Here is a 10,596-nt window from a genome sequence, read left to right as displayed (position 1 = left end):
AGCTTTGAACGGTTCCTTTCGCCTCAAATCACGGAACAACAAGCTATTGTTGTTTGCCTTAACTTAGTTACACGCAGTGATCCTCCGTCCTGTTTTCATTTTCATCCAGGGCAGGATCTTTGTGCCGTCTGCCATGGGATAGACCCGGGTTTTAAACGAAACGCAAAAAAAAAAAAAAAAAAAGTGCGTGAATAAATAACGGGGAGAGGGGACGGACGACAACCCGCGGTTCTGGGTTGCAAACCACCTCCGTGAGTCCCTGGGGAGCTTTGACTGCCTGAAGGGGCCGGGTCCCACCAGGGAGAAATGTCGGGGGTGCCCCGGCAAACCCGCTGAGTCCCCCCTCCACCCCGGGTTGGAGGGTGGGGGGCAGGCCCAGGATCCTGGCAAAGGTCGGTATGATTCATTTAAAAAAAAAAAAACTGGCAGGAATAGCAGGTTAATTGCCGCAGGCTTCCACCCACTTTAAAGCCCACTGGTGTTAAGGAGAATGCATATTGCCCTCTCGCCAAAAGGAAAGGAAAAAAAAATTAAAATTAAATAAAGAAACGAAAACTTGGAGTTGTTTGCCATTTGCTTGCTCTGCCTACAGTCCTTGCCATGGTAGTGGACATCTGCGGGGAAGATGCGTTTCCTTCTGGCACGTGAAGGTTGCGGGTGTTATCTCTTGTTGCTAGTCCTGCCGATAAAAGGGCCTCTCGGAGACCCGCCGCCTACCTGCCCTTCCCACGCGCGGAACCGGTGCCGGCTCCAGGAGCGCGCGTGTCCTCAGCCCTGTGCCAGTGGGGTGAGGGGACATGGGCAGCCACCCCTCCACCATCTGTCTGCCTCCCGCCGGAGGGTTTGTCCCGAGCCCCGCGGGTCCGCGGAGGCGGTGGTCGCAGGGGCTTGCGGAAAGATGCGGGGCAGGGGGTTGGGTGAATCCGTTCCTGTCTTGAATGGGAGCGGTGGGGGCCTAGAGCCTCCCGCACAGGCTGCTCTCTGCAAGGCGACGGTCGAGGCATGCCCGAGAAGGAGGTTTGCAGAGAACAGCAGCGTGATATTGGCACCCACTCGTGGACACGAATCCGTTACGTGCAGTTAAAGGCTCCGAGGAAGAGATACGGCTGCCTTCCCCCCACCCCCCCCCCCCCCCATAGTTTGCGCACCAGTTAATAACAGGAGCATTGCACAAAAACGACTTTTTATTTCACTCATCTTTCACGACGGTCTCGCACGCTGCTTCGTGCGCCGAGGGTGCGGCGCGTCCAGAGTGGGCCCTCGGCAGAGCCACCCCCGGGGCCGGGATGAAGCCCCGGGCTTTTCGCCCGGGAGGCAGCGGGACTGGGCACAATTTTGGGTCAGGCCGGATCAAAGCCTCTCACGGCGGCTGAGCCGGGGAAAGGCGGCAGCGGCCGGGCAAAACGTTCCCGTCGGATCGGGGGCAAAAGTTAGCAGGCGATACGCGACCCCCGCTCTGAAATGTAATAGCCGTGAAGGAGCTCTTTCGCAAATGCCAAAAAAAAAAAAAAAAAAAAAAAGCTCCTTGCCCGATCGTCTGATTCCCTCGCCAGTCCCTGCAAGTCGGTTTGCCCCGCAACTTGACTTTGCAGCCAGTATCTGCTCTCTCTTCTAGCGTGTATAGGAAGATTCTTTTTTTCCCTTTCCCGAAAGTTAAAAGCAGTTCTACAGAATTTGGATGCAGATGTCACTAATTTGCAATCGCCCTGGGACGCAAGCTGATACAGGGTGCTGGGGAAGGGGCCAGCCCTGCCTCTGCCCGGCGCCCTGGGAAGCGAACCAGCGCGACATGCGAGCTGCAGCCCGGCTTCAGGCAGCCTAAAGTGAAAGCGCCCACGGAGGGGCTGGCGTGTAGATTTCCGTACTCACATTTTTAGGGCGCTAAAGAAGAGACTTTTCTCAGATCTAAAGTCCATGCAACAGGTTTTGACATCTCCTTTCCGGCTGGGGCGAACAGCTGCTCCCCGTCCAGGTTCAACCGCTGTGGTTAGGAGCTGGAAGGAGAGGAAGCGGAGTCAGGTAGATCCCTAATAAACGTGGGGCGACCGAGCGCCGTCGCAGGGAGGCGGGGGGTGGAGGGGGAGCAGCTCAGTCCTCACAACCGCTTTTCTCTTTTGCCACGGTCCGCATCGCAGGAGGGAGGGGAACGGCTCTACATTCCCCTTGGCGAAAGGCACACGGTGTGTGCGCAGGGGTCGGGGGTGGGAGAGGAGATTTGGGATTCTCTCGCCGTTTCTGCTCAGAGTAACGTTTGCAGTTGATGGGTCTTCCCCTCCCCTCCGCTATGCCCGCGGCTGCGAACTCTTCCGCCACTCAGGTTGGCTGGGAAGCGCCGATATCGGGGTGCTTTCGTTTACAAACGAGCACAGCTTGAATCCTGCAGAAGTCGGCCGGCATCAAGGCACTAAGCGGCCGAGGGCTCATTTTGTAAAGAGAGCGAGGGAGAACTGTGCGAGGGGGCTTCACGGACCCGTCTCCACCATCCCTGAATTTGGTTTAAACGAATTTTAGCTGCCTCTCTCTTGCTCTGCAAAGGAAGCCTCCGGTTTGCGTCCCCGGGGGACGCCGGGCGGGAGCCGCCCGTTTGCCGCTGGTCCTCTCCCCGGCGGCGCTCGGGAGAAGCCCTGGGCTGGCAGAAGGACGCGCAGCTTCCAAAACGGGGTGCACTGGAAAAAAACACAGACCTACCCGGCTGATCGACACAGAGATCCGGACACGCTGGGAGCCGGACAAGGGCTGATCCGCTGCCCCCATCCTCCTCCTCCTCCTCCTGCCCCCCTCCCTCCCGCCCCCGGCGTGGCTCCTCGCCGGGACCCACCGGGCCGCCCGGGAAGGTCCAGTCGGGCTGCGAGGCGGGGAGCTGCATCCCGGTCTCCTGCGTTTTTCCCTAAATCCCTGACACGCCGAGGCGGCTGAAAAGGTATCGCGGCGGGAACCCCTGATTGCGGAGACCTCTCCTCTCCGGGCTACAAACGGCTTAGGAAGAGCTTGTGGGACGAATTATTATTTCTGCCCTAAAGGCCCTGGAAAATGCCCTGAGTTTGGGGCCAGGGGGCTCCTCCCGAGAGCCTTCCCCAGGGCGACCCCCGGCCCCCGCCGCCGCTCCGTTCCTCCTGCCCGCTCCCGCAGACAGTCCCGCCGAGCCACCGGCACCTCCTTCGTCCTCCCCCGACTTTGCACAGCCTCTCTCCCTCGCCTTGCACTTTGTGTCGACCGAAAGGGACGGGGAAGGATACGGGTCGCTGCCCCACACAGTCAGTAAACTAAAAACGCGGTGTGTAACGAGCACGCGTGGGTGACAAGGTCCGCTTAATCGCGCGAAGTGTCTCTGACTTTTATCCGTGTCCCCTCCTGGATGAAACACCCCGGGACGCTCCTGGAAATCGAGTAGAAATAAATGCCCGGCGAATAAGATCGCAAACGCCCGCGTCCTGCGCAACGGAGGGCGGCGGGGCCCGGCCGACGGCTGCGGGGCGAGGCTGAGCCCTTTCCTGGCCCTGCCTCCTCCTGGCTCCCGGGCAGGTACGGCCGGGCCTGTAACGGGATCCCAGGTCACGAACAGGGTCTCTATTGTACGTGAGAGGCCCCTTCCCTATAAAACTCTCCGACACAGTTGTTACTGGGCGCTGGGGAGGGGGGTTAAGCTAACGCGTTTAGAAGAAAATTTTCTGCGAGAGGATTTCCTCCCCACCGCAGCCGCAGGGGCCGGGAACGGCAGAACCCGCGGTCTGGAGCGGCGGGGCTGGGATAGGGCTGCGGGACCGGGATGGGGCCGCGGGATCCAGCCGCGAGCAGTGGGGCCCGGACGGGGCGGGGGGGCTCCGTCCCGCCGCTCCGCTGCGCCCTGCGGGGAGAGGCAGGGGCCCGGGCTCCGGCTCTCCCCCGCTCCCCTTTTCCCCCGACGGGCGCCTGCAGCGTCAATCACGGCGGAAATTTCTCCCTCGCTAGCTAATATCTCAGCTCGCAGGGCCGCCTCTGAGTGGATCTGAGCAATCTGTCAACCCAGCCGGGGAGCCACCTCAAAACAGATCGGGTTACCCCTGATTGACAGCGTCACCATGGCAAATAATTTGACTAAAACTATTGTCTTCTCCTGGCAGTCCCCGGGTCAGATAACCGGACCAATCACAGCGCGGATAATCACTTTTCATGCCAGCTTAGAATAATATTATTTAAAAAAAAAAAAAAAAAAAAGAGGGGGAGAGAGAGGGGGAGAGAGAGAGAAAGAAAGGGGGAAAAAACTCCGAGAGGGAGAGGAGCGAGAGAGCAGGGCTTTACCACTATATTATGTGGGATCTGGCGGCGGCGGCGGGGGGTGGGGGGGAAGTAGGGAGATCCCAAACCGGCGGCCGAGGCGGGTGGGGGTGGGAGAGCCGCGGCCGCTGCGAGCGCTGCAGATAGGAGACAAAAGAGCCACAAAGTTTCTCTCGCAACTCGGACTTACAAAAAGGAGGCGGCCGGGGGCGAAAAGCGCTCGGGCTCCCGAGACTTTTTATTTCCCCTTCCTTCGCTCTTCGCCTTTATTTCTTTTTTTTTTTTAATTTTTTTTTTTCCTTCCCCCGGCTCCCACCGCCGCTCCGGGGCCCGTCCGCTGCCGATGGCCGCGGCCCCCCGCGCCCGGCCGTGACGCCTGACCGGGCCCCGCCGGGCGCCGCCGCCCCGGGGCCGTCCCCGCATGCGGGGGTCTGCCCGCCGGCCCGCGCCGCTCCCCTCTATGCAGGCGTAGGGTGCGCGGCGGGGCAAGGCTCACCATGTCGATGCTCCCGACTTTTGGCTTCACCCAAGAGCAAGTGGCCTGCGTCTGCGAGGTGCTCCAGCAAGGCGGCAACATCGAGCGGCTGGGGCGGTTCCTCTGGTCCCTCCCTGCCTGCGAGCACCTCCACAAGAACGAGAGCGTCTTGAAGGCCAAGGCGGTGGTGGCCTTCCACCGAGGCAACTTCCGCGAGCTCTACAAGATCCTGGAGAGCCACCAGTTCTCGGCCCACAACCACCCCAAGCTGCAGCAGCTCTGGCTGAAGGCGCACTACATCGAGGCGGAGAAGCTGCGGGGGCGACCCCTAGGGGCGGTGGGCAAGTACCGGGTGCGCCGCAAGTTCCCCCTGCCCCGCTCCATCTGGGACGGCGAGGAGACCAGCTACTGCTTCAAGGAGAAGAGCCGCAGCGTCCTCCGCGAGTGGTACGCCCACAACCCCTACCCGTCCCCGCGCGAGAAGCGGGAGCTGGCCGAGGCCACCGGCCTCACCACCACCCAGGTCAGCAACTGGTTCAAGAACCGCCGGCAGCGGGACCGCGCGGCCGAGGCTAAGGAAAGGTACGGCTCCCCCCGGCTCCCCTGAGTTCCTCCTGGCTCCCCCCAGTTCCTTCCGGCTCCCCCCGGCCCCACGACTCTCCCCCTACCTCAGCCTGACGGCGCCAAAATTAGCCCCGGGAGAGTCGGCTGGGACCCCTTCCACGCCGAGACCCCGCTCCCCGCGCAGCGGCCCCGCGGTTCCAGCAGCGCGGCCGCCTCCGCCCTGCCGCAGCCCGGCGCGGAGCTCAAGGTGCCCAGTGCGGGGTCCGCGGCCCAGCGGGAGTGGCCGGGGGCGGCGGGGCCGAGGGCGAGGGCTCCGCGCCCCTCATAGATCGGAGCGCGTCCTTCGGGAGCGAGTGTGTCCGAACGCTGCCGGCAAAATCGCCTCTAAGGTCGGGTCCTGGGAGTGTCTGGACAGGGACCGACTGCAGCAACCTCGCTCCCTAAATTGGGCTCATACGCGCTACCCAGCAAGGCGCTCGCGGGTGCGTGATAGTAGATGTACGTTCTTAGACCGAGCCTAATCCCGAAACTGTTTTTCTCGTTAAATGGAGTGAAGGAACAGTTAATTGCCGGGCAGAGGTTGATGCCTACACCCACGGGTATTCGGGATAACTCCTCTATCAGGGGTCCCTTCAGGTCCCTTCCTAAAGACGGGGTGAGGAAGCAAAAAGCGTCCTCAGCGGCTCCTCGCTAGCTCGCCGAATTGCCCGGTCCGGACGGATCTGATCGAAGGGCCTGCGCCGTTCACTAACGGGTTGGAAATCTCCCCTAGACTCGTGCCTCCGAGGAGACTCCTTTTTCTTTTTATTTTTCCCTTTTTTTTTTTAAATTTTTATTGTTTCTGCCTCATATGTTTGGAAAAGGGCGAGCTGTGTGCCCGGCAGGTTTGGGCTCCGTGCGGATTTGCTCCACACATTACCCGAAACGGTGCTAGCGCTTTAATTTTCCTTCAAATCCCCGCAAGTGTTGTTTTTACGAGATGTTAGAGATCATTTTTATTGCTGATAGCGGGAACTCACCTTCAAATATCCAAAGGAAATGAAGGTTACACTTATTCCATTCTTTTTTTTTTTTCCCGAGGAATCAAATTTTAAGGGTCTCCAGAGACAAATAAGATTTTTGACATTGAAAAATACACTCAACCTAATATTACACCCCAGGCGTTGGAAAACAAACCGTTCATGGGATTGCCATTCACTCAAGCAAACTTGTTCGAACAGAGCTTTCTTGTCTATTTTTATTTTTTTGGCACAAAGTGTCTCCAGCCACATCCTCCAGCCCTTATTGAGGAAAAACCGTCAGCGCAGTGGCTTAGCTTCTCTCGACCAGACCCTGCAGGACAGGGCCCCTCCGCCAGACAGCGCGTTTCAAGGCTTCCGCAGAAGCCTTCGCGTAGACTTGCAGTCCCCTCAGTATTTCGGGCAGGGCTGTGTCTAAAGCATTTCTACGAGGGCTACGTCTAAAAGCCACGTTTAGCCATGACGGGACGGCCGCCCCCACCCCATCTTGCCCCTCTCATTTTGAAAAAAAAAAAAAAAAAATATATATATATATGTCTGTATCTCTGCAAGGCCTTGGCCGAACTCCAGCGATTTCTCGGTATTTACCCGGTGGTGAATTTTGAAGTGGTGCCCTGCCTTTCCGAGCTGGTGCCGGCTCCCCCCGCCGCGGGGGCTGGGATCGGGGCCACCCGGGCTGCCCCCTCCACCGCCCCGGGAGGGACGGGGAGAACGGCAGCGGGCGTGCGTAGCGTTTCCCCAGAGGGCCGGGGAAATGAGCCGGTTTGACTCTGTTTGCTTGCCTTATCTTCCATATTGGGCTATGTTTTGAGCTTTAAGCTACGGGCGAGGGGGCCGGGGGGGAGAAAGCATCTTAAGCGTTACTTAAGCGAAAGTCTTTCCCGCCTGATGCGAGCCTACGGGGCTGCGCTGCTGCGCAGAGCAATCGCGCAGCTCTCCATGCTTTGGCCTTTCCAGGAGAAATCGCGCCCGAACATCTTTTCAGCTCCGGGAACAACTTGAAAGTTTAAAAAAAAAAAAATTTTTTTTAAAGTCTTCCCCCCCCTCCCCCTCCTGCCCCACTTCCTCCCCACGCCGTGCAAACGCTTTTGGAGGCAGAAAAATGACGTTTTGGCAAAGTGACACTTTCCGCTGGGCGAATGGGAGACTCTGTTTACAAGCTCGGCGGACCTTAGACCTTTGTGCCAGATGCGGAGGCCTTGGAGGTTTGCGGAGTTTGTCAAACCTCCCGTTTCGGCCTCCCTCGCCACCCCCGGGAGCCAGCTCCCCGCCGCCTGCCGCCCCCGCCCCCAGAGCGGCGGCCACACGGTGATTTCCCTCCCTTCTCTTGTGTTTCCTGTAGGGAAAACAGCGAGAATTCCAATTCCAACAGCCACAACCCGCTCTCGGCGTCGATGAACGGGAGTAAGACAGTTTTGGGGAGCTCGGAGGACGAGAAGACGCCGTCGGGGACCCCGGATCACACCTCCTCCAGCCCCGCGCTGCTGCTCAGCTCCAACCCGGGGCTGCAGCCCCTGCACAGCCTGGGCCACCCCCAGGGCCCCAGTGCCATCCCTGTGCCCAGCACCGACCCCATGCACCACCACAGCTTGCAGGACTCCATCCTCAACCCCATGTCATCCAACCTGGTTGATCTGGGCTCGTAAAACCATGCACACGCTCCCTCCTTCGCATCAACCCTCCTTTACTCTATTTTTTTCCTTTTTTTTTTTTTTTTCTTTCTTTAATCTTACCAGAGACTTTGAAAGCGATGACAAACTCCTTAGAGGATGCGTTGTGCCCTTTGGCAGCAGGCTGGCTGCAGGTTGGAAAGGTAGCGGACTCGGCCATGAGCAGAGATGCGGTGGAAAAGCCATAAGGGTGGTCTCAGGTGCGTAAGGGCTGTGGGACAGGAGCTGTGATTGTCACGGTGGGCTGCTGTAAGGCGGTTGAGTGTAGCAGCTCTTTCCAGCCTCGACTTCACGAATCTCTCGGTGGTGTCACTCGGTCGGGCCGGTCTGTGTGGGAAGAGGCACACTGTAATCTTTTCTTTTCGGGGGGTGGGAAGGAAAAGGGGAGCGCCATGCCGCTGTTCCCATGCCTGTTTGGAAGTTACACATCGCTCCCATTACTCTATTGTAGTTATGTATCCGCGGCAGGTGTACGATGTACAATTTCAACTAAGAATACAAAAGTTGTAGTCAAGTTATAGCAGCAGCACGCGCTCTAGGCAGATCCTGTAACCTTCTCGTAGCTGATGCTGTGCACAGACACGGTTTCTCCGGCCTTGTCCGTGCGGTGCTTTTGCCATTTGCTGGGTGGGAAAGGAAGTGATGGCCCGGCTCCGGCCCCGGAGGAAGGCAGGGGCAGATTCTGCCTTCGGTGTGCGACGAGGTCAGGAGTGGGCATTAAAAAAAAAAAAAAAAGAAAGAAAGAAAAAAAAAGAAATTGCTGCTCAAGTTTAGACCTAAACGACAGTATCAACCGCAAGTCACTCACCTTAGTTTTGTTTATTGTTTATATTATGTGAATACGTTCTTTGGAAAATATTTCTGCTTTTATTTTATAATAAAATTTAGAAATCTAACTCGGCGTGCGGTTGCTTCACTCGCCTGCGGGTTGTTCTCCGGCTCAGCTCCGAATGGAGCAGAGCGGGCCTCGCCGCACCCCCCTCCCGCCCCCTGGGCCTTCAGACGGCACACCCGCACCCGTGCCCGGCTCGGGGTGCCCTGCCGAGCAACGGCCCGGGCACGTCGGGGGCCACTCCGGCCCGGCTCGGGGAGGGGAAACGGAGAAGGACAGGGAATGCTGACCCGAAAGGGACCGGGGAGGTGGTTCACCGGCTCCCCCGAGGACACGCCCGGGCAGGCTGCGGGCTTTTCCCACCCAGTGTCCCAGTGTCCGCTGGCTGCGGCAGAAAGTGGCCCCTGCCGCCCCCTCGCCCAGGGCCGGGTGCGCAAACCCAGCGTGGCCGCAGAGTCCGGCACGGCTGGGCTGCGAAAGCCTTTGCAGCGCCCGGGAATGGGATTTCTCTATTCCTTTCCTTTTATTTTTTTTTTTCCCTTTTCTGTAAGCACAGGGTGGCAAAAGAGACGGGGAAGCTGCTTGCTTGCTGCAAGTTCGCTTCATTAAAAGATAAGAGCTCAGGGTGAGTTAGTTACCGTCTCCACCCTCGCTACCAACTCTTTGCTAGAAGCCAAATACCATATATCGTCTGTTTAAAATGTTCCGAAAGGCTTGCAAGGGGTTTTATAGTGGGGGGGGGGGGGGGGGGGTTGGTTGGTTTTTGTTTTTTTTTTTTTTTTTTGCCTTAAATTGAATTTCTTGTGAAAAATAAACCGAGAAAACGATACGGCTTCAAGCGGGATAGAAATATGCGTAGATCAGCAAAGATCGCGTCCAGGTTTCAGACGCTGGCTGAAGTTTCAATCAGCGGGAGTTTTGCGCGGGCGATGTCCTAATTTGATATAATCTGGGGCTGGATTAGCGCCTCTGGGCGTTCGTGGGTGCCCGCTAAAAACACATTTCTCCGAGGCCCCGTTAAAGTCTATAGAAGGGAAGGTATGGATGTCGGTAAAGGGGAGGATTGGCCTCGGGAAAAAACATTTCACTCGCCGTAGTAAATCCAGTGTTCCGTTATGCTGGGGGGCAGCGGGGTACAGTGTTACAGAGGAGACGGTGGGGTGTGCTCAGGTTTACGTTTCTCACGTTTCTGCTCTTTGGGGTGATTTTTCAGCAGCGGAGAGGATGCGGCTGCTGCCTCCGCCGTGGGAGTGTGTCAGTGGGGTCCAGCCTGCTTTAGGATCTAAACAGCAGACCCTGCTCTTTCCGTTGGAGGGCATCTAATAATTTTAGCTATGAATTTTAATCCTTTGAAAATAAACATTTCGCAAGTATAGTAACGGCTGCTTCTTAGGACTACAGAAGATTCCCGGGCCCCTGTAAAATAATACATGCAGCAGTGCAATATCGCAAAGAATAAATTAATTGGCTAGTTAATTATTTTGTATTTTTAGGGACAGAAATAAGTTTGGGAAGGAAAACAGAAGGACTGGGTTAATAAAACATGGCCTCGAAACCGAAATAAAGCTTTAAGGCTTTGCCCGCTGGAAGGAAAAAAAAAAAAAAAGAAAAGAAAAGAAAAGAAAGATTAGAAAGAGTAAAGCCAAGATGGGGAACACTTAAAGAAGCAATTTGAAAACAGGATGGGGTTTACGTGGTTAATAAAAGGTCATATTGCACAGAAGAGGCAGAATTCGATCGGGAAAAGTAAATGAAGGGCTGTCAGGGTGAGAAAGGCCCTTT

The 10,596-nt window shown here is 57.2% G+C and overlaps 1 protein-coding gene and 1 long non-coding RNA gene across 2 annotated transcripts; one reads left to right on the top strand and one right to left on the bottom strand.

Annotated features, from left to right (window-relative positions):
* Positions 1 to 1,361: 1,361 nt before the first annotated feature.
* LOC147601331 (uncharacterized) lies at positions 1,362 to 4,888 on the bottom strand. Its single transcript, XR_015258269.1, has 3 exons — positions 4,751 to 4,888; positions 1,870 to 1,994; positions 1,362 to 1,456 (listed from the first exon to the last, which is right to left on the bottom strand). It is a non-coding gene; the product is annotated as an uncharacterized LOC147601331 (long non-coding RNA).
* Positions 4,315 to 8,878, top strand: SIX2 (SIX homeobox 2). Its single transcript, XM_086745648.1, has 2 exons — positions 4,315 to 5,311; positions 7,655 to 8,878. The coding sequence occupies exons 1-2, from the start codon at positions 4,752 to 4,754 to the stop codon at positions 7,956 to 7,958; spliced, it is 864 nt and encodes a 287-aa protein (XP_086601774.1). The 5' UTR covers positions 4,315 to 4,751; the 3' UTR covers positions 7,959 to 8,878.
* The last annotated feature ends 1,718 nt before the right edge of the window (positions 8,879 to 10,596 follow it).

The sequence above is a fragment of the Chlamydotis macqueenii genome, chromosome 3, assembly GCF_036417535.1.
Source record: "Chlamydotis macqueenii isolate bChlMac1 chromosome 3, bChlMac1.mat, whole genome shotgun sequence".
Classification (NCBI taxonomy): Eukaryota; Metazoa; Chordata; class Aves; order Otidiformes; family Otididae; genus Chlamydotis; species Chlamydotis macqueenii.
The sequence above is the reverse complement of the archived record's forward strand: the minus strand, read 5'-3'. Positions and strand labels throughout refer to the sequence as shown.